Source organism: Bombus impatiens, unplaced genomic scaffold, assembly GCF_000188095.3.
Source record: "Bombus impatiens unplaced genomic scaffold, BIMP_2.2 scf_0640, whole genome shotgun sequence".
NCBI lineage: Eukaryota > Metazoa > Arthropoda > Insecta > Hymenoptera > Apidae > Bombus > Bombus impatiens.
In genome coordinates this window covers 2,107,121-2,131,763 of record NT_177059.1, presented here as the reverse complement: position 1 = coordinate 2,131,763, position 24,643 = coordinate 2,107,121, and the positions used below count along the sequence as shown (strand labels likewise).

At 39.3% G+C, this 24,643-nt stretch overlaps 2 protein-coding genes across 4 annotated transcripts in view; both read right to left on the bottom strand.

The window, feature by feature from the left end:
- Positions 1 to 1,705, bottom strand: part of LOC100742952 (protein vestigial) — an 80,350-nt gene extending 78,645 nt beyond the window's left edge. Inside the window, exon 1 of one of the 2 annotated variants that reach the window (XM_012389384.3) lies at positions 17 to 1,705. In XM_012389384.3, the coding sequence (XP_012244807.1) occupies positions 17 to 88 (72 nt within the window). In that variant the 5' untranslated portion in view covers positions 89 to 1,705. The remainder of the gene's footprint in view (positions 1 to 16) is intronic. The other variant, XM_003491860.4, reaches the window with a different exon arrangement.
- A 4,100-nt stretch (positions 1,706 to 5,805) lies between these two features.
- Positions 5,806 to 24,643, bottom strand: part of LOC100742718 (HIV Tat-specific factor 1 homolog) — a 58,493-nt gene continuing 39,655 nt past the window's right edge. For both annotated transcript variants that reach the window (XM_012389377.3, XM_003491858.4), the window contains exons 4-7: positions 17,176 to 17,345; positions 9,774 to 9,960; positions 7,365 to 7,501; positions 5,806 to 6,328 (exon numbers count right to left, since the gene is read on the bottom strand). In XM_012389377.3, the coding sequence (XP_012244800.1) occupies positions 6,010 to 6,328; positions 7,365 to 7,501; positions 9,774 to 9,960; positions 17,176 to 17,345 (813 nt within the window). In that variant the 3' untranslated portion in view covers positions 5,806 to 6,009. The remainder of the gene's footprint in view (positions 6,329 to 7,364; positions 7,502 to 9,773; positions 9,961 to 17,175; positions 17,346 to 24,643) is intronic.

Genomic DNA, 24,643 nt, shown 5'->3' with positions numbered 1-24,643 from the left:
GAGGGTGAGTCGGGTGCGGCGGCGGCGGCGGCGGTGGCCTCTGGTAGAGGTAAGGATAATATTGATACATCACCTCGGAACAGCTCATCACCCCGCCCGGGCCCGGCACCCCAGAGCCGGCCTGCCGACGTGCGTACCCGAACGTCGCACCACCCGTTCGTACACTATCTTTTGTTTCCACTTCGTCCACTCTCCTCCACTCCTGCTCTCTTCTTCGACTCGTTATACCCTGGTCGTCCGATTGCCAGACGATCGTTCGACTCGTTCGATCAATTATTACGGAAATGAGTAGCAACCGTTCGAAAGTGTCAGGCGGATCCACGCATCTTCACGTTACGCGTTTCGTCAACGAACGACGAGTTTTGTTTCCGAAATTTCTGCCTACGTTGTGCCTCGATGTGGACGATAGAGAAACCAAGAGTTCGTCTATCGTGGCAGCGGTTTCTGCATCGACCCTGGCATGCTCGCAGAAGCGTCGAAAGTTAAACGACGAGACTGTTTTGGTGAATGGAAAGGATGTATTGCTCGGTATAGAAGAAAAATACAACCAAGTGGCGTTGACTTGTTTTTTACGAGAGAAGTGATCTTGATGGTTGTCAACACGGTATTTTCGACACACTAGCGGTCACTTGATCGTTTAGAAAATAACGATCCGATTATTTTTCACTGCGAGTCACGTTTAGCACTGAACGTATTTCGATGTTTTGTAATAACAATGGTGGTGGTGGTGGTGGTGGTGGTGGTGATGGCGGTGGTGGTGGTAGTAGATGTAAGTGTGTGTGTGTATGTGTGTGTGTGTGTGTGTGTGTAACGACACGGAGCGCGGCTGAATTGGAAGGTAAAAATGTTTGTTTCGTAGCGAGTCCTTCGAATCCACGTGTCGTTCCCTCGAACGAGAAATCAACGATACGCTTCGACTTTTGTTATTTCCGTATCGCTTCTTCCAGCGATCGAATATTCACGACGTAAACGTTTCCTTCGTCGTTCAAATCTTCTCGACGATCGAACCAATCTTTATCCAAATACCTTTGAAATCCTTCTCTTCTTTTGAACGGTAATCGCTCGATAACGATCCAAGGATTACATCACGAAACCGCAACTACAAATTTCAACGAGATCCGTTCGAAAGTACTCGAAACACCTGTTCTCCGTCGAAACTATCTCAAAATTTATGTTCCATCCAATCGTAATCCCGCGGCGTAACGTCAAACTGTCGTTCGTCGGCACTCGAATCACCGTAAACGTTGAAACGCGCGCATCAAGTGGAAGGTAGCTTGGATGCGTGGACAGAGGAAAAGATTTCGATTATCTCGGCACGAAACACCTGGCTGCAAGGAGCTACCCTCGCGACGAAGAGAGACGCAACCGGACCGTATCGTAGCTGGTGATGTGTCTCTGATGGGCGAACACAGACTGAACCCCCCGGCGTCGTGTCACCCTCACCGTAGACCGGTCGGCCGTCTTTTTCCAACTGGTCGCGCCGCGGCGCTCCGTCTTTTTCGCTTGCCGCGTGTTCTCTCCTTCCTGGCGAGGGTCAGGACCTGGCCTCCCTCTTTCGTTCACCCCGACAGAGGGGCTAACGGCAAAGGAAACGCCTCCTGGTAGTTCCACGGCCGGCCAATCACCATGCGGGAACGCCACGTCCAATGAGGCAACGGTTGCCACTCCTACGCCTGGTCGTCTCTGTATTGATCCCACAATGAACCCGACTGCTGTCGCGGTATTAAGAAGTTCCTACTCGGGTTAAACCATCCCCCTCCTTCTCCACCGCCACCTCCAACGCCTCTTTCTCTTCCTTCGGCTCGTCGGAGACCTCGCTCTCCCTCTCCTCTTGGCTCTGCCTCGACCAAAGCTACTACCTACATACCGTGTCTCTTTCCATCTCACCTTTACCTTCTTCTATTCGTCTCGCTTCACCCCTTGTCCGTGCCTGTCTTTCTCTGTCTGTCGTCGGTTGCCCGCCTGCTCCGTCTGCCCGTTTGTCTGCCTCTGTTGCGTCCGTAGGTAGCTCGGTTCGCCACCCTTTCGCCGCTTCCAACCCCAAACCCGCACGGGCTCAGCCAGGCCGTGCGCATAATGAGTCTTAATTAACAGTTTCGCGGTGTTTTGGGAAGCTTAATTTGCCGAGCCGAGCCTCCAAGAAGAGACGAACTACCGACCTCCTCGCCTCAGAATTTTCTCGCGCCCACTTGCTCCGAGCAAATCCGCAAGCTGATGGAAAACCACGCTTCGACTTTTTCTGCCCACTAAGGAGATCGATGATCGGATCGAGACGAGTCGATAGATGCGACGGATGTTTCGAAGGAGATTGGACGCAGGTGTGTTGGCTTTCGCGAATTTCAGCGGCGATGGGAGTCGAGGTTTCTGGAATAGAAAGAGGATTGGTCAGATTCGCGTTTGTCGATTATAGGAAAACGTGATTCGTTCGAGTCATGGCGACGGTGATAAGATGTGTCGTAAAGGGTCGACGAATGCTCGAAACGACAAACAATTTAATCGTAGTGAGATGTAACAATGATGACGCGCGCTAACAAGATCGTTAAGCTCTGAAAAAGCTGGACGAAAGAGAATTTCAACACGAATATACATCTAACGAGTTCAAAACTGGTACAGCGAATCGCTCGAGTTCGAGTGTAATACCCAAAAAGGAAATATTTCAGAAATTTTCGTGCCACCTCCACTTAACTCCTCTCCACTTGTTAACGCGTTAACGCAACGTCGAGTTGCACTTCGTCCTCAACGCAATATGCACTCGAAAGTCTCGTACAGTACCAAGTGCACCATACGTCCCGTATATAACACGCGATGCTGCAGTATCATAAATCCGATTAACGACAATGTTCCGTCGATCATCGCTCGAAGGCGACACGAGCAAACAGTGTCAGTGTATCGACACTTGACCGTGGTGAATCGCCTCGTATCCGCCGCCTAATCTGCCGTGTAACGCGGCAGGTCCGTGCAGAACACCCTGTTCCAAATCCAATAACCGACGACAAGTGTGACACGACGTGCGTCCTTTTTTTCTATTTTCTCTCCTACCGTCTCTCTCTCTCTCTCTCTCTCTCTTTCTCTCTATATTCCTATGCCGGTTGGACGATCAAACGTTTCCTCGCGGGGTAGTCATCCTGCACGTGGCCACTCGAACAATGCATCAGCCGCACCCCGCTGCTAATAGACGGGCATTAAATTCGTCGGTGATATTGCCGCATGGGGGTTTTGCCTCCCCTTTCGAGTCGCTCTCAATAGGACGAGACGTCTGAAATATGCTTGCTCTTGTCGTCCAGAGGGATGCACGCACCCGGACCGACGAGATAGACAATGTTATGCGCGAGAGAAAGGTGTAGGAAGAACGGTGATCTTAGGCAAGCGTAGGGGTGTACCTATGTTTTTTAAGGTTGGATATTTGAGAGGGTAAAGAGAACGTGGAAATTCGGGGTAATCGTCGATGAGCGATGAACGTTGTAATAATCGGGGTGGTTATCGAACGTGGTATTGTTTAAAATTGGCTAGGGTAAGTGGGTTTTTGGTAGACTCCTTTGGTAGCCACGGTATATCGGAGCAGCGGAGAATGCGTTAAATGTACAAGAGTGAATATATATATTTTTATAATAAACGAATATGTTCGTATCGCGTCGAATATGCGTCATGTCTTTTGCGAGTGTAATTTTTGAAAATGTGCTTTACTTTTGGTTTAGTAAGATTATTATTCGGTAAAAGCGATTACCATACAAACATTGGTGGTGGACGGTGAGACGCATTGTTGGTTAAATTGATAACGAGACGGGTTAATTTAATTAACTATATTTACAGATATTTTAAAATGTAGAATACAAAGTTAATCGCAAGCGTCGCTCGCTTGATGATATTCGTTATAAGATTGCGCGATACCGCGATACTGATACTAATTGTTATGCCGATTCGCTAGACTCATTCGTTATACTTATTCGCACGATTGACTGACTTCTGGAGAACATAGTCGTCTATTTATACTGGTCGAGGGGAGGTGCCGGAAGGTTTGGACTTATCGCTGGTCGTAGGTTGCACGTAGCAGCGAAATTGCTTTGTCCAGAGTTTGTTTATTACGTTATGTTGGTCGCACAGTGTTAATCCTCTGTGGCATCTTCGTATCGAAACGTCCTAAGACGCATATACCGCTACACGTTGTATCGATGATTCGAGGATATAAAATTGTTTGTTGCACGTCTGCGAATAAATCGTGCAATAGCTCGAAGTTTGTATTTAACAGCGAAGACGGCGAATGATCAGAGTCCGGTTAAAAACACGAAAAATTCCGCGAATCCGAGAAACTAAAGATCTGTTCCATTAGCGCTTCGATTATTTTAACCTGAACTAATGCAATTAAGTGGAGACGGACCGGAGATCGTGCTCTATGCTGTGAAGTATAATTTACTAATGAAAAAGACACAAATAGTTTTTGTTAACGAGCATCCAGTGTAACGATGCAACAACCAGGTTAAATTGTTACGGATTCAACGCACGAACGCGGCATAACTGTGTCGTAGGGATTAAACTTGAAATGCACTTATGTAGCCATTGTGTTAAATATGGATCTTTGAAGTGGTTGTTGCATACCTGTTGTGCAATCTTCTTCGATGAGGAAATCTGTAGCATTTCTGTCGCTTGAAGCGCAAATGTCGCCTTCTATTAGCTGACACTGATACAGCACTCGAGAAATAATTTCACAATAACCACGGTATTAATTCGCGAATAAATTATTTCTTTCAAATAACAAAAAATTCCCTCGAGATAGAAAAAAACGCCACGTATCCAGGAACTGTAAGAAGCGTAAGAGAAACATCGATAAACGATTTGTCCATTTTTCTATTTCGAAATCTTCTCTCTTCGATCATCCTTACGTAGTCTCGCAGCATTCCTTCTATTTTTCTAACCCAAACTCAATTTCCTTCAAATACTCGACGACATGAAAATAATAAAATTAATCGATCAATACGTAACGTTAAAACATTAAAATTCCATTTCTTCAAAGATCAAGCAAATCGAATCAAATAAAATTATACAAACACGAAAACAATCATTCGGTCGTGATAATCTATCGATGTAATTCTGGATGAAACGATAGATCATTCCTAGATTAAGTTTGTCGGAAGAACCGAGACGATGCGGCAGAAGTGGATCCGCGTGGTGTTCAGGGCGGACAAGAGCAAAAGCATGTAAACGAGAGTAAGAAGGAAGCAAGAAATAAGTGGAAGAGAGAGGGTAGATCTCCTGGAATCCCCTAATTTGCTATTTCGGCATTCCGACCGATCCGTGTGCTCAGCTGGTTCGTGGGACCTCGGTCGTGAGAGGCTGTTGCTGATCTATCAAAAAACGCGATTCCGTCGGCTCTTCTTCTGTCGCTGAACCACGAAGCGGCGGCGGAACCCAGCTCCGTGTTCGTTGATGGGAACCAACCGGTTCGAATCTATCAAGAAAACCTTTCAAAAGGATGGAATTTCTCGTTGATATCGCAACCGATCGCCATACGGATCGGATTAAACGCACTTGCGATCGATTCCTGTTTTGACGAACGAAACATCCGAATATCATAAAATACACGTAATATGGAAAAATACATAAAATACGCAAAGTACTTGTTATATTTGTAATTATACTCTGTAATTATAAATAGGTATTTATAAAAATATGAATTTACACCAACATCCACGGTCAAACGATTCGTTAAGAAAACCTGTACAGTTTAAATTCTGCGAGTCATGTCAACCTGTTGGAAAATCAGAAGGAAAATTAATAATTACAAAGGTGAGGATTTATTGAATCATAAAATACAGGGAAAATTACTCTTTATTTCATCTGATCTGAATAACCGGAACATGACTGCGGAGCTATATTATACAACAGTACTTGGATATTCAACAATGAGGTACGAGTTACCTTCTAATACTCTTTAATCATGATCGTCAATCTTACTCTGAATTATTCCCATTTCAAAAATTTATTCATTCGTCTGCCGTTGGAATTTTCCTTGTTTTATGCATTATTTTTAAGCGATTCCCCTAAATGCTCTAAATCCTCGGAACTCGCAGATATTTCAGTTTCACTGGTACTTTCCAATGTCTTTGAACGTTCCGTAACATTCGTCTGTTGCGCAGTTCCCGTTTTTTCAGAACCTTTTATCGTCGTTTCAGACAATTCCGCTTTCTCTGGAACCACGGGCCTTTCCTCTCCTTTCTGCTCCTTTCTATTCTCATTGTCCGCGGCTTCCTGTCGCTTCTCTGCCTCGCCATCCTCCAAATACTTATCCCATTTGGCGATTCGAGCTTCCACTTCCGCGTCGGTTTCCGTAACCCTAAAAAGAAGAAGATGGAAATCGATTTGACGAGCGCGCCGTCAACGCCTGCCGTACTCCGCGATGCTTCATCGTTCTGCGTGTTTTATCATTAGGCTATTGGGAAATTAGGATAAGGAAGATAAAAGCGGTTATCGGTTAGCTGAAATTTCGATGATTAGGAATGAGAAAGATACATTAGTAAAAAAGAATCGGCGATATGTCAGGTTAATGGGTTATCGCTGGATAAGCTTTGGAAGAAATAAAATTATCAACCGACTTGGACGATAAAACGAATAAATAATACTGAAAATATATTTTATAGTGAAACTAGCTGCAATAAATGAACATAATATTAAACAAATTATATAAAAATCGAAAGAGACGCCTTGTACGAAAGTCGGCAATGTCGAATCCTATATATGATAACAGGATGTAAAAATAATATTGCAAATATTTATGACGCGTTAGAGAAATAATAACAATAGAAATGCATACATTTTGTAATTGCTGTAAAATTGGACATTCAAAAAAGAAATAAATATAATTTTATACAAGTTTTCCTGTGTAGCTTACAACCTTATCGATCAAGCCACAGTAAGACCACAATATTATCCGTAATTGATATCAAAGACAAATGTGGTCGCTCGTTTCAGATGTAATTATGAAATCCTAGACGAACTATGGAATAGAATCTAGAATATTTTACAATTTCGAATAAAATACGGTATTCTATGATACTTATTCGTGTTTATAGAAACTGTGCGACTAAAGACACGACGAGGATGATAATTCTGAGCAGAAAGTTACTGTGCTTTTAATCCTTCTTAATTGTAATATAATAATATTTTTAAATAACTCCAAAATAAACTTTCATATTCTTTACAGAATTCGTGTCGATAAATCAGACTCGAGGAGTAAAGAAGAAGCGGCTTCAGAAGCAGAACGTCAGCGGATTGGGAATCTCGATGGACGGTTAACTATCGACTAAGCCCGATTTAACTCTGGCAGGTCGGTAAAACCGACAGTAGAGAGGAGAAGCAACGGGTAAACTTACTTGTATTTGGTCTTGCCATCCCAGATTTCTGCCGATATTTTCCTCTGACTGAACCAACGACCGTTCAATAATTGAATACAAGCCTGTGCTTCTGCTGGTTCTCGAAATGTTACCTGGGCAACACCTTCTGGATGTCTCTGTAAAGAACAAAAAAGTTTGAGTTCAAACTTCTCAACTTTTCCTTCTACCAAAATTAAATAAATATCAAACTGAAATTAAATATCGAATGAAAAGCGTTCGAATACGTTCATAAGTCACTGTATGTAACAGAAGAAACCAATGATCGTTATATCATTCTTTTATTTTCGAAATTTTATCTTTCATACGGTTCGTTCTAACAGGATTTTGTCGCGTTTGTAGTCGTAGAATTTTGTTCGTTTCACTGTTGGAACTTAACTCAAATCGACAAAATGTACGCTATAATTAAACAATGGCCTAGTTAAACCAAGATATACGCTCATCGTCTTCCCATTCGCATCACACACGCTTTTGTACCAAGATGAATCCCTGTCTTCCCCTTTTACGACTTGAGGTTGGCCTCGCGTCGCCCACAGTCCCTCACAATACTTTTCTCGTCTCGGACTTAAACCACAATTTATGAGCCTTCGGTTTGAACATTAATTTTACTGTCTGACCCCATGCGCGACATGACATTCTTTGTTCTTTTCTTACGTTGTACCTCGTTAGATCAATCGGCACACTCTTCGTTTTATCCATTAGCCTTCGTTACAGATACACGATAAACATACGTACGTTCGGATTTGTAGCTGAAAAATTGTATGTGCATACGCTCGATAATTACTTTATATATTTTACAAAGTATAAATTTAGAATAAATCGTTCGATCGCACAGAATTCGCTAAAAAGAAAAGAAAGAAGAAAGAAACAAAAAAGGATGGTTTAAAAAGCTTTTTCCAGAAACTCACGACCAATCGCGCGTTTTCCACACCGGGATGAAAAAATACGGAAAAAGAGCAAGAAAAAGGAAGCACGGAGCAAAGACGACCACCTTGACAAAAAAAAAAGAGGGGGCTAACCGGAAATTACGCTGGAACGATATTGCCCGAATGGACGAGAAGTCGGTGAACGCCATAAAATGCATCGTCTGTTCATAAATTCGGTCTCAAGGATCGACTCGTTCTTTTTTCTCGTATCTTTCGTTTTTTCATCGAGCAACTTTTTACCGTGTTACGCGCGGTTCGAAAGCGGCCTGGAAAATACGGGGAGCGACGATCACGGGTAAATTGGCTGCCACGAAATTTCCTTTCACGCGCCGCTTTTGATCTCGAACACGCGTTTCTCGCACGCTCCGACGCGACGTTTGGTACGGTGTAACCGGTCCTATGGCAGACGATGGAATTCACTTTGACATTGAATGGATTCACGGTTGAGACGCGCCGACTGGGAGTGTCTCGTTGCGAATTTATGGGGTTAGGTCATCCCTTTTCGAAGGTTTATTTGCGTCGACCACGAAGCAGCAACTTCTTTGTTATCCCCATCTTTCTGGTGCATCTTCTAAATACCTTGTCTCGACTCATTGTTCACTATCTGCGCATCGGCGAGATCAATTTTTTTCCGGTTGTCTGTAACTGCGTTCTCAATGTCGATGACTAGTCGATATTACTCGTTCCTTTAATTTAGAATCTCGTTATTTCGTAGAAGCTACGTACGTAATATTCTATACTTGATGAAATATTTATGAAATATAAACGTTGCGTGTATGTTACTCTTAATAACCGTGAGATTAGAGGGCCAGAATGGAAAGCTTATCGACGAGTCAGTGATGATCTACACGGCACAGAATGCGGTACTAATTGACCTAGATTTCATATTGGACATTATATCTGTTGTATAATCTATGAATCTATAAAGCATCGTTATAACAAGACTATGCGTAAGATCCGGGCTAATAAAAATGTTCTGAGAATTTGTAATTGCTATTATACAGAAATCCTAATACAACGTTCATTTTTCATTCTTTGCTCTATTTATAATTTCTAAGTGACAATGTAACAGTTAATATTTTATCCACTATGGTAAAATTTGGTTAAACAAATGATTAGATTTGAACAGGAAATTCTGTTCTAAAATGTTCCTAATTGCTTCATTGTATCTACTTTAATTGTTAAGCGGTTAAGCTAATTATGTGCCTGTTACACGTTACGTATTTTAAAGTAGATAATCAGCCTGCATTGTAGCTCGTTTAATAAGTACTTTGTTTAAAATAATTGTTCTAAATGTGTAATACCTCGAAAGCTATTGTTATTGTTAAATCCTACTGATTTATGATAAAAATTAATAATAATACGATAATAAAAAATTAAATCGAACGTGTATATTTTTGTTTTTTCGTTAATATTCTCTTTGACTCGGGTTTGTTAATGGAAAAGAAAATACGAGATTACTTACATCGTAAATGACAACTTTTCTGACGTCGCCGCATTTTAGGCACTCGGACCTAATATCCTGTTGATACTCCAGCAGTAACGAGACTTCTTGATCAAAGTCTTCTGGAGAAAACAAGTTTTTTATAACTACCACCCTTTCGTGCTTCAGCGGTTCTCCCAACACACGTTCGGGTCTCCAATCAAATAATCTAGGACAAAAAATTAATATCACTAACGAAGCATTTTACGACGATTTATACAACAATTGGAAGCTTTTGTCCATCTGCTGTACCGCAATTTTTGTCAAATTTTATGACCTAATTATGTTTCCTTTCAAACTATGTCTGTTACTTTCATCGAAAAGGTATCCTTTTAATTATGCGTATTCCAACTATAGAATCGATTAAAAGATTTCATGGGACAACATGGAAAGCTGAATTTGCATTTAAAATAAAGATATGAAATTTGAATCGAGAAACGCGTTTGCATAAGCTTTAACGAGTTAATCACATTTATATACAGAGAATATTACACGATGTGTTGTAAAAGTGGGCAGTACGTATAGCCTTTTGTAATTTGCAAGGCGTGAACTAGACACTGCAATGAAGCCGCAGTAATTCCATGCTACGTATAGACATCGTTCGAGTCGTTTCATTTTATGCATAGTGCGCAAGAATCTTAGATGGAAGAACGTTTACTTAAATTACACACGTGACGTGACTGTATCATGATGTGTACGTACTTATGTACACGCTTATGTACGTACGTTTGTGTTGTTTGCGCTGTCAACGTTTATTCTGAAAAATGTCAGAAACAATGGATCGTAAAGATGAAAATGATCGCGTAATTTCTGATTTTTCCCGAGCTTTAGTATCGATATACCTATCGATACGTGTACCTTACACGTTCAAATTTAAATAGTATTCGAAGATCAGAAGCAGGTACAATATTTTTCTCAAATCCTACACAGTTCTTTAACTCGTTAATTTTTCTAATTACAAGTATCTTGAAGTTATTTTTATGTAGACGCAGATGAACAAGTGAGAAACGATGAACAAGACGATTCCGCTATCTTTTTTTTTTTTTGTTTGCTTTTTTGTTTATATCATCCGTATAGATCTGGCTTTATCCTCTCGTAACTCTACAAGGTTCGGTTAGCCAAACTAATGAGCCGTAACATTTTGCGGCCATCGTGTGTGGCAGACTCCCAACGAGTTCTAAGATTATGGCAAGTGTTAACACATTTGTTCGCCACTGCATTCCAACTGGAGCGTTTAACCTTTTTTAGTAGAAGAAAACACAATTCAGCTCTCGACATGTTGCCGTCGGCTATTTATAAATTCTAAATTCGCGTCCATCGGATATTCATAGGTTTTTATCGTATTTCAAACGCTGTGCAACTTCGTTTATCCCAGCTCCATTTATTCGAACGAAATTTTAATTAATTCCTGAGTAAATGAACTGTCGATTTAATCCACTTATCTGAACGTGAATTCCTACTGTATGAACGGAAAGTCATATATAGCCGAGAGAATCAGAGAACTATTATACGAACTGTTTTTGCCCTTCGGATAAACAACGATCTACTGTTGACCGTTTCAGCAATAACAAACGAATTAAAATATTTACTCACATTTACATCGAGATATGGTTACAACAGTACAATACGATACAATAGCAAAGAATGAGCCTTAGTAATACGTTTTCTATCAGCTATTACGATTTAACGATATAATTTGTATCGACTGACATTTTCAGGTTCGATCGAATTGAGATTTTCAAAAATATCTTACAACTTTTACTTACGATGTTCCTGCTTGTAGAAGTATCAGATTTAAAAATATTACACACGATTTTGCAACATCTTGCTTGGCGCAAAAAGTGGCAGACAATTCTGTCAGCACCAAGAAAGCGTTTGTAACATTGTTGAAAGCGCCGATTTCACCCCAGAGAGCTTTGCAACGTTATCGAATAGTTGGAAAGCACTCTGGAAATTCTAGGAATGCCACGTACTTTACAATACTATTACAAATCTTGATCATATTTTCGGCGAATTCTCAACGCACCAACATTCCAACGGAGCTAAGAAATATAGACTTTTGGAAAACATTTTAAACGTTCCAACTATTCGTAATCTTAACCACCAATTATCAAATTATATGGATAATAGAATCGATGACACGATGAGATACGATTTATAAACGTTTCAGCGTTATACCACGCTAAATTAATCGACAATTACGTACAACTGCGAATTACTATACGCGGATATTATATATTATTACTATACGTACGCTATATTATCCGGTCAGGAAGTTATGACTTATGACACCCTTGGATACAATTACATACGGACTTAATCCCTACCCCCGGGAATCAATTAAGCTAATCTCCGATTAGCTTAAGTCAGATAATATTAATTAAGGTGGCGCGTTATGATTGTCGATTAGAGGTCTCGTCTGATCGAGGCATCATTAATATTTATGCCATGATTAAGCAAGTGTGAAATCGGTAGTCGATAGAGCAGATCTGCCGCTATACATCGCTACGCTCGATAAAATTCGCAAGCTGATTGAGAAGATAAATTAACCAAGTGTCACTGTGCAAGGTTTGTCGAGGTTATGCCATACGATCAGCTTATTAAACATGGCAATGCCGGGCCGCATAAAATTATACGTATTGATAAATGGACACGCGTTAAACGCTGCACACTATGCGCTTACTACGTATGCGTAATAAATCTTTACTTCTGGATGGACATTCTTCCAACAGATTTATGGTATTAGTCTAACGACTCTCGCTATACGCGATAGTTATTTCCTCGCGTCTCTTTTGGTCGTTTTGCTGAGTCAGGAAATTTTCTATAGTAAGAGCGAATATATAAGGGCGTGTACGCGCGATCGAAAACGTGGGAATCGTTATGGAATCGAACAGGCCGATCGACATCCAGACTAAAAGAGAAAATCGTAGGAATAGGAAAACGAGATATTCAGTCGATTTGCGAACGCGAAAAGACCGTTAGAGCCGCGACTTCCGGCAAAGAACAGTCGAGGAGGGCCTGGTTCGTTCGCAAATAACTGGTTTTCACGAAGTTCAGGCCATCGAACTCTCTTGCTCTCGTCCTTAGGCAGATACCCGTGCGCACCGATGAAGACAGCAGACGCTCGACTAACCGATGATTACGGATACCGCGTGCAGATAAGGACCCTGTTCCAGGTGTACTCGAGGATTTCAGAGCCGATACGTCTTGCCTTGGTCACCAAACCGATCGACTCGAAGCTGTTCGACTTGAAACGGCAATAGGGAACTGTGAACGGTGAGATCAGTGATTAATTGACAGACGTGGATTCAGTTTACGATCCACGTCTCAGTTACGATCCAGTTTACAGATGCCTTCCACGCGATAGTAAAAATATCGAGAAAAAAATATATGGATAAAGAAAGTTTTTGCGATAGAGGAATATACGCTTCCTCGTAGTTGCAGAAAATAAAGAAACACGGAAAGGTAGAAAAGGAATATTTCGACCAAACATAGACCTCGTTTTGTAACCAAAAAGTAAGTCCATGATTCACGGTATATCCGTAGAAACCAAGTCGAAGAGAATGCAAAAAAGAAAAGGACGGACAAGAAAAAGAACGTGTTTCGAGCAAAATTAGATCTTACTTGCCAAGCTCGGCGCAAGTATTGGGAGAATGACTAGCGTAAGGAATGCGGGTCTGATTAGTTATTTCGTATAGACTCAACACGATCGTAAGGATAAGCACGCGTATTGGTCGAAAGTGTTAGCTATACGAACAAAATAACACAGCAACACGTGACGACGAACGATACAAAGCAGCCTGCCTTACCCACACCACTCTAATTCATTTTGTCATCTTTCCAGCAACGCACAAGTGCCTTATTTTCATTAAAGTTCCAAAGAACAGTTTCGATATTTAATTAACGTTTTTTTTTTTTACTCGTTCTTTTTGTCATCCTCCGTTTATCTTTTGCTCGCACTTTTTACGGCTCCACCGAAAATAAAATATTCCGCTTCGGAGAAACGCTTTTAAAAAATATTAACTTTCATCGTCGCAGAACTTGAAATGCTTACGTTAGAATATTCTTCTTGCACGGCTTCAAGAACATCGTGGAATTCAAAAGTAATAAAACAGAGAATGAGAAACCTTAACGAAGACGTAGACCCGAAGAAAATATCGTGCCGAGATAAACAGAGCGATTCTAACGTTTCTCTGCGTGTTCCACAGATAGGTTCTTGGAGTATTTCTCGAAACAGGAAATGTAACGTAACGTGGACGTGCAACTCGATGGATTTACACTGAAATAAACTAATCGAATCGTTGCTCGGTAACAGTTGAAACCATTTTCTCTGCAAAGTGATGAATCATCTTGTTGAAAGTTTTCTCCTCCTTTATCTTCTGGGTTGTTTCAGTTTATTAAGTTTGTCATGAGATACCTATTTCAATTAAGAGAGGAAAACGCTATAAAAATTTATAAAAATCTTCCTCGATTAAAAAATTGCATTCCATATATTTATATGTCGGAGTCAGGTTGGCATTTTGGGGCGTTCGATGAACCTTTACTTACTTTACCGTCGCCAACGTAGCTAATATTTATCCGTACGAATGTGGACACTACAAGAGGCTATGAGCAATGGTAATAGGATGGTCGAGACGATGGTGATAACGAATTCAGGTTCAATGACGAATCCACGGTCCACGGGAGGACAAGTATCAACGTGCTACTCGATTCGGGTAACTTCCCGATAACTCAATCGTCAATTCGTCCAACGACTCACTAACAAACTAACTCTCCCTTAATACGAAAGAGGCTGTCCTTATATACTCCTGTCCCCACTTCTCGGGTCTATCTTTGTTTTTAAGGAGAGCCATATAATCATTTCGTACCTCTGTCAGATAGATATCCTTCCCGTGACTGTGGCTACGTCCAGTGACTCGCCATGTCACTTCGAGCCCAAACCCATCGTCATAAAGTCAGATTGGAACATTAAGACTATTTCTTATTTTTATTACTTAAGAGCGGCTATAGTAAAAGTCTGGACTAGTGTATTGGGGGTTTTCCCAACATTCCGGACGGGAAATTCCGCTGTCTTTCCATCTCCGACATATATAATCAATTAAAATAACTTTGTAATGCAATTGAAACATTATATGCAACACGCGAGCAAAACCCGTGGAAAACTTGTAAGAAGCTTCCTTTTCAAAAGAAAATTTCGCCAACGTGTTTATCAAAGTGCTGCATGTATTAGGAAAGCACGGCGCACTTGAGAGAAAGCTCGTACCAATTGCGTTTGAATTCGATGTAATCTCACTCCGTGAAATAGAAACGTACGATCTTTATTAAAATTTAGGGTGAAAGCAAAATTATATTTTCTAAACGCAAACTTCAAAACTGTTCTCTGTTCTTGCGCGATAAATTCCAAAAATGAAACCTGTGTTGTGTGATGCGCATTATATTACGCTCCTCTTTCGACTTCCAACGACTCTTCTTTCCAAGCGACCAAATCTGAACCAAATACGAATCGCTGTGTTCGTTTTCCAAGAGAATTCTACAGCGCCTCAAAAATTACCAAAAATTGCAAAAGGCGAGATCCTGCAAGAAACTCAGCAAGTAGATTCATTTGCCTCTCGAACATCCGGAAGATGCTCGTCGATCGTCGAGAAGAAAAAGACAAAGGAAAGGTATACGGTGCATCGTGATGCAGCATCGCATACGTCTGGTCCTCGAGATGAGAAGAGAGCCGCGTCTTTTTGCTCGCAGTTGAGAAAGGAAAGTAGACGCGTGTAAGAAAGTACAGCGGTGTGATGCGGCGCGAAGCGCGTTATACACGCAGCCCGTAACGTTCAGGCACGACGTGAGTAATCGACTCGTGCAGCTGCTTTTACCGGAATCCGCCAACGCCAAGCAGTCTGGCGGCATCTCGAGCAACTTGGACCCTCGTGGCATCCGGTTCGTGCCAAGACAACCGAGTTTCAACGATGGCCACTGGCAAACACATTCCATTTCGTAACGAAGAGAAAAATGAAACAGCGAAATGATTTGATTCGTTTTGGACAATTTGTTACACTTCTATTTCTGTAGCTGGGTCAGGCTAGATGAAACGAGATCGGAGGGCCGGAATTTTCAGAAGTACGAGGATAGAAAGAATTTGTCATTTTTCTCTTTTTAGAAATGTTGAAAGAAGGAGAGGTATTTATCCTTAAATACAAAATATCACGGTAAAAACGTTAGCTGTGTGAATTTTTCGTGTCACTATATAATTTTTCTTATCGTTTTAGCCTTTGTTAGATCAGGCTATAAGTGGCATTTAACGCCTAAGATATAAAACAAAAATACAAGTTAAACGCCCGAAGTTAATTGACCTAAAAATAGCAGTTAAATAATTTTACAATACAATTTCTATACCAATTCGATATTAAATTATTTTTTTCAAATTTTCTACTGTAACGTATTCAAATTTTATGCATTTTAAAATACTAATCTATTTTATTTCTGAACGAAGGAATACGTAAAATGAAAAAATAGGTTAAACGATGTCCAATCGAAGTGTCAATACGCTGACACCTGGTAGTAAATCAATCTTCGAAGAGCGCAGAATAATATTTGCGTTAGCCAAAGTATACGGTAACTAGAGACTAGCGTAAATCGAGCGTGAAGATGACACGTATCTCGATACCACGGAGATTGAGCGGTAACATACGATACAGATTCTTAGACGGCTGCCAACACGAAAAGATGAATGAACCAACATGAATGGAAAGAAACGCTCGAAATGGTTTAAGAGGCGATTTTACGGAGTTGCTCGATGCGAGAATTCGCTCTGATCGCGGATTCTTCACGGTTTCTGACAGTGAAAAAAACCGAAGCGATGGTTCTATAATCACAGTGTCCTTGGAACCGTAAAATCACGTAATGTACTTTGTTTAAAGTTTTTACAGGGAGAATACAAAATACTGTAATAAAGTTAGATGCAGTAGAGAAATAGACTTATAAGATAAAAGCAATATCGAGGTAAGAGACACTGGTGAAAATGTGAATTTAAACTCCAAATTTATGCCGTGCTCGATACTATTATCGGTATTGGAAACTCGTTCATAATATATTTATAATAAATTATTTTAAAATAAATAAATTTCTTTCCTTTTGTCTCAATAAGATAGAAGCTACAACTGCAATATTGCTTCGCAATAAATTGAAAAATTTATTACATCTTTCTCAGTATTTCAAACTAAATGAATTTCTTCTCTTCTTTCTTTGCACAGCGATTTGCTTATCGCTCGATAAAAGATGATAATAAAATTACGAAAAGCAAAGTAATTCAGTTACGGCCTTACCTTCGTTCTAATTTACGATTAAAAATCCATCTTAAAAAAGAATGAAATATCTACGGTATGTGACTTACTTATCTTGCAACTTTTTCTGTCGCTCCTTATCCTTTTTTTTCCGTTTCGGTTTCAAGGCTGGATCGTACGCGTCTCCCTTCATTTGAAACTTTGCCCTCTGAACAGACAACGTTTTACCCCTGATTTGAGACTTATCCAAGATCTTTAACGCCAAATCCACCGATTCGACCTGAACAAAAAATAAAAAAAAAGAGTGAAGAAAAAACGAAGGGTTAATTAAATACAAGAGACAATATCGCGAAGAGAGCGTGGTTAATAAAAACGACGAAGTTTCTTCTCGTCCTAGATCAAGCGAAAAGAAAATTGTCATACTTTTAGAAAGGTAATTTCTGTTTAATCGAAACTCTCTCTAATATAATGTTTTCTACTTTTAAAAATAATGGATTTGATATCATCTTGTAAATCTACATATTTCTATGTTTCGTTGAATCCGTATGAATTACTGGATTTCAAAATTTTATTTTTCACAAAATTTACGCGTGCAAGTACCTACCGTTTAAACAAGGACACAGATATTACAGATAAGTGTTAATCGAGAAGGGAAAAAACATCTGTTAGGCCACTTTGCTGTCAATTTGCGCTCTACGATATCAATTAATTCGTCCTCTTCGCTCATAAATAAATTGACGCTGACTTCCAGACGAGTTCCATGATTTATGAAATCGGTGTACCGAGAGGAATAATTTGCTTTTTGCAAGGCGTGTACCATCGATAATTAACGTGCAATGCAAAAAAACCAGACGTTCGACTGTTTAACAGGTCACGCAAACAGAAAGTCTACAGATTCGGCGAGACTCGTTTAAACACATTGACAAAAAAAGCCATTAATTTAATCATTCACGACCTATATTTCATATTACTGAAACGCTTTCAGTTTTAAATCGTGATGAAAACCGAAATACATTTTTACTTTAAATTATTATTTCCATTTAGATCGTACATAATACGATCATCGAAGGATAAATGGATGTATTACTCAACTCGATACATATTTCATCCATTCGACAAACGTAGATATTGAATCACTGACAAATCGCATTGAAAATGTATCGAACGCTGAAATAAAAAAAAAATCGTAGCTATCGTAATTGCTCATATTGGCTAGTAATAAATTCAAATGGAATCAGTGCATATTACCACAGGCAGCAGTCGTCGCTGAAATCGTATAAAAATACCAGATAGGTACTAGAAATAGCGAACATCGTATCGCGGAACAGACAGATCCGGCGGGCCTGTCAGATTTATTTTGAAACGGGCGCCGATTCCGAGTCTTTCTAGTAGTAGCTTCGAGTTCTATACTTTTAACCGTGATTTCATAATCTTTGCGAACAACATTTGTAAAGAAACGAGCCTTCAGAATCAGATCTTGAACGTAGAGTTTTTCCTTAAATTTATCATCGTATTAACCTGGTGGATGTGGTTACAAAAAGGTGAACGCGGATAAATCAACCGCTTATTCGGTGCAATTTTTATTCGGTGAGATATCAAGCAGCTTGATGATCACCGTACATCCTCGCTATCTCGCATCAAGACTTTGATCGAGTCGTTTTCTGCCTGACAAAATATGGAACAAAGAAACGAATGCATAGAGGGTACACTTTTTAGGTAGAGGCTTGTAAATTATCTACAATTTATAACTTGTCTTTTGTAGATACAAACAAATAAACAAACAGAATGAAGAAAAAGCGTAGTCTACGTAATTTTATTTTCGTAGAATGTAAATCAGTCAAATAGAAACCTGAATCAGAAAGATCGTAAACCGACGGAACGACTAGATCCTAACGCATCTCGTATTCTCGTGCGTGCTTGCGACGTGTACCGACAAACAACTGAACTTTCACAATTGACAAGCGACCGCTGTGCAGGTACAGTTTCTTGGAATCTCGTCGTGTACGATTTCCATGGTTTTTTGGTGAGCCTCTTCATCGCGGAACGAATTATACGAACGACGTGCCACGAATAAGAAACGGATAACGTCATTGGCTAATAAACGGGAACGTAACGTGTACAAGACTTGTTCGTTGATAAGGATCGGTCACAGGAAAGCCAAATTTATGCAGAGTCAGAGATAGCTGCGATCCAATTAACGAGTTTAAAAAAAATCTTCCGTCATACGTCGTATCTATTTTAATTGATTTCCGGCACGATTATTTCACGATTCTTTTTCAATTATCTTCCAGTGCAACGTACCGTAATTTCTCGTTTTTCCCCATTTTAAGCGCAGACATGCTATCCGAGTAATTTCATTGAATGACTAAATATGTAGATTTAGCGGCGCCAACTTGGACGATGACGCAACAGAGATAACGAAACGACTCTCTCTGGTAACAATGACCTAGAAAAGTACACTGGCAAATTATTCGTTAGTGAATTGCGTAAAATTTCGAAGTGGAGCTTACAAATCCCTCTTTTGTAATCGATAGGTCCTACGTTTAATCTTGAATCAAAGAAAACAAGATCACGCAGTTGGTTCGTTAAATATGGAAAATTTATTTTTTCACGATCGCGTCTACGTCTTTCGTGGACTTTGAAGTATTCTTATTTTCCAACGACCTTCAATGTCCAGGAAATAAAGCAAGGAATTCACTTTCGAATCATGCTCACGTAATACCACTGAATAACAGACTGCTTATTGAATTCGATCATGCAACGTAGATAACTGGCTGAGAACAATCATACTGATACTATTGACGTATATTGCCAGACCGTAATGTGTACGGCGGAAAAATAACAATAAACTGACGTAGTCTGATATTGAAAGCCATTTGAGTAGGAGATTGCTTCTCGTAACCACACTAATAGCTGTGAAATGGCAGGATATGGAAAAAATTACGAAAGAATATAAGAGAAGATATTTACGACTAAAAGCAGCAGCAAAAAAATTCAACCAACTCATTGCAACTTGTAAAAGAAATTAATTTTTGCGAATCATGTGATTGCGAAATCGCTTAATTTTATTATAAAATATCAATGAAATGGTGTGTTGTAATTTATTATAGAATAAATAATTCTTATAAAAATCTCGTATGATTCATGGAAGAATATTTAATGTATTAAATAAATTTAGTCCTTCTAGCAACAATGAAAAGTTAAGGATGCTCATATACTAAAGCGAGCGTTAAAACATTTGAATTATTTCTCTAGATAGGCAGAAAAGCTCGAAGCAAATTATCAACTAGCGGAAATTCTGCAAACGAAGAACAAAGCGAGGATTCCTAAGCGAACAAATTCCAAGCATATCGAACGAACCTAACAACGTTTCTGATCCCTGTGAATTCATATCCGAACATGAAGCACGCCAAAAACCGTCCGCAAATACTACAAGTTCATTCAAAATCCAACAGCAAAAGACTCGAAGCAATTTGTATCTGCTACAACCTGTCGGTTCAGGCCAGCGCGAACAAGACGTAGAGGATCGAAACGACTGATTTATCGGCGCGTACGAAATCCAGAAGCTTCTCTATCCTTTGGCTGACATGAACGACAAAGATCGAATCAAAAGATGATGGAAGAGCAAAACGTTATAGCCTGACCCACCCACCGTTTTATCGCCGTTCTTCCGCCCACGCGATGACGTATAGCCGCAAGGAATATAATATCAACGACCGCGTAGACAGGCAAAAATCAGAAGCCCTTCTCGCTGAATGAACCCACGCGTCCTTGGTAAGATACTCCTGCTGCTGCTCATTGTCTGCTTCCCAGGAGTTCGTGTTTCTGATTTCCACCTACGGTGTGTGTTTCGCGAATGTATTTGAAAATATTTTATTTTATTATAAAAATTTCTTACGAATGATTTCTCAGCGATCTACGTTTGAAAACAGACTATTTAATTGGCTGTTAGTAACGTGATAAATGGTGAAATATATCGTGCATATTGACAGTACAATGGTCGTAGTTTTCCACGAGGGTATAACTTCTACTAGTCAGATGGAAAGAAGGAATTTTACGAAGTGCCTCTTTCTTCGCTCTTTTTGAAACGTCGAGTAATAATTATGTAAATCGAGAGTTTCATAAAAAATGAAATTGATCGGCTTGACTCTCGAAATATTTCCTAACTTTTACGAGCATTCTAGCATTAATTTCAAAGACTAATCATGTTTTATTACAATGCTAACGAAATTTTAAAAACTTTCGCATAATATTACAATAAATTTGTACAAATTTTCTACAACTATTTGCGCCACCGACCGAGAAGAGTTTCATTTTTGCCTCGCTTAAACGGACACAATACGCGTGTATCGTTGTACACCCACAGACATGGCCATAGTTTTATCGCCCTTCTTCACCTCCCGTCGCTTGTTCGGCCGTTCAAGCAGCACCTACGGTACTATTTTTAGGGTTCCAATGGGTTGACATGACCAAAAGGGGAACGCACGCGAAAGTGACCCTGAAGCAACGTCAAAGTAACAGGGAGTTCATGGGCATAGGTGTGACTTAGGAGTGAGTTAAAGCATCGACCATTTGAGACTGAAGGTTAGTATCTAGCGAAGACTATGAACACGAATCATTTGATCCGTATATTATCGAATATATTAATTCGGTAAATACAGTGACGAACGTGTACACTATCGCTCGAAAGTACGTGAAATATGGACAGATTCTTCGAACAGATTCATTCTTTGTTAGAATGGGGTAGAACGTTATAACAGGATGGATTCTAAGAAATTTCAGTTATTATTTAATAATTGTTCTATTATTTCGTAATAATTATTCTGATTTCATCTTCGTGCAAATTTTTCAGTTTTTCGCACGAATTAAGGAGGATGGATTCTAAGAAATTTCAGTTCTTATTTAATAATTGTTCTATTATTTAATAATAATTATTCTATGATTTCATCTTCGTGCAAATTTTTCAGTTTTTTGCACGAGTTAAGCTTTTCGCCTGTAAATTCACGTGCATGAGTTAAGCTACGAAAAAAGAGGAATTTTAACAGGGATCAAGCGTAGGTTATTTTAGATTCAAATGACGACGCGTTCGAATTTACGCCTGGGCAAGATTGGCGTGTACGTATAGCCGCGCTGTTTGCAAAATGCTAGCGCCCGCCATCGAATCAATATCTCGCAAACACCATCTCTTTGAACAATACTTTCATCGGAAATTCTATACGCGTTATCGCTACGTCATCGTTCAACTATGCCGGATGATACAACGCGATTTCGTTTCTCACCGAAAAAGAAGACGGACAATCGTAATTTACGCGAGAGCATTTATGGCGCTTCTGTTACGGATTTATGATCGTTGAAATCACTGATTATTTGCCGAAGAATTACGCTCGTCGGAAAGCGAAATTTTGCCGTGATATTTTTGCGAAATAAATATTTGCTCTAGTTGTATTCTTCGAAGAACGAGGAACTTTTCGACTGAGACGTTCATTTTTCTCTATAAACCTTCCAACTTCTTTGCTTTTTGTTTCTGACTAATGAATTCATGTCAGATGATAAATACTTCTGCGAGAGATTTGTTATCTCGTAAGAAAACGTAAGAAAACTGAGTATTAAGAAATATAGGTACGAGATGATTCATATAATACTGACAAAACGTATCTTTTTTTGGTTCTTGGTTGCGATTTCATATCCTTATATTATCCACTGGTACTTCCACTGATTATCTCGAACTGTTTAAAAATAACGTGATGACGAATCAGAGATTTAATTTCAATATTAATTACTATACTGTCACAGTTGACGAAATGAAATTAAAATTAGAATAAAAATCAAGTCCACTGAATCTTACGAATAATTCGCACATTATAAAGAAAGAGTTTAAAGAACTCACGTAAGCAGCTAAATAAATAGCAGTTGCGTTAATTTAATATCCTAACGTCATTAGCTAATGACAAACAGGAATGGAATATCGTAAACGAGACACTTCGTATCCATTTGTCATATAAGATAAAGTTAACACATGACAAATATTACAATGTACGTAAGATCATCGACGATAATTGCACTATTCATCGATGCTATTGATCACAGGAAAAAGAAACTACTTAACAACGACATCTTTTTAAGAGTTTTGCTAACAAGTATTAAACAAATATTTCGTTACTTTCTACGATTTTGCAATTTATTGACAGTCTTTCGAGCCAACAGTTTTCTTCGAGTCATCGTGACGACACTTGTCAAACAGCAAAGCTTTTGTAATGACGACAACACAACAATTCACAGGGGCAGAATAGTTGACCTGAGATCGTCATATCCAGAAAGGGAGCATCGGAAATGTCACGTGCGGATTTTAACAAACCAAGCAACACGGATTTTATTCGTGCTTGAATCAAGTTACAAATTAGCATCGGAATTGTGTCATTACCAATAACAGCACTGCAAAGTAAAACGTAAAAACTTTTACTAATAATATCACGTATTAGCAAAATAACTTTATTCATAACAGAAAAAGCGGTGTAATGACTTTATCGAATACGCACTTAACTTGATGAGCTCAACTGCTACCGTTGAATCGTGAATTAGCCGCAGCAGAACAAATTAAATAGCGCCTTTCTAATTTTAAATAATAATGCTATTAAAATTTCGATACATTTCCCGTTTCACATAAATTTAATAAAATGTTCTGTGAGTTTTAAAAAATAAAATATTAAAAAATTTTAAAAGAATCGAAGACTTCAAACGTTTCAATGCCCCTTTGAAGTAGCTATCTGAAACATTTCAATGTGAATGTCAGATTCAATAAATACGAGCTTCACAAGCTACAGGAACTTGTCTCCCTTTTTGTTATCTACTTGTGTTGCCGAAATGGCACGGAAATGAGGAAAATGTAAGTTATTGAAATCGTACAATAGAATATCAATTAACAAGAGCGAAGTAACGAATAATTTAATAAAATAAATGAAATTCAATCTCATACGAAGTCCACAAATTATTGAATTAATAAAGTTAATTTATCATTTATAACGTGAGAGAAAGCAATATCAAATATGATCAATTACAATACTTTTAACATTAGTATTTTCCAAACAAATTGTTATATCTCTCTTCGAGATTGTCGAGAAAAAAGTTTTGTAATGGAGAGATCTCCGATTACGTTATTACATAATGTAATTGTTAAACTATTGTTACTGATACATGTATATAGAATATCTATAAAAGCAAACGTATCAAAAATCTGCGACAAAACAAACTTCACATTGCTTGTGCAGTAAGTTTGTAAAACATTTTTGCGGATTGATGAAACAGACTGCTGATCGTTATTATACAAGCGCAGACATTTATAGATTAACGATCGGTCAGTAGATGCCAGACTATCGGCCTCCGATACTATTTTTATTTCTCATCATAAACATCGAAAACCTATACAGCACTAGACCCAAGAGTTGGTCCGTTTTTGTACACATTTTAGCGAAACTGAGCTATCGTCGCTGAAAGCAGCGATATTTCCGCGAAAGCTACACCGGTTGTCGACGTTGCTAATGATAAAAATAAATAATAAACGCTCGATCGAAGCGAAAAGAA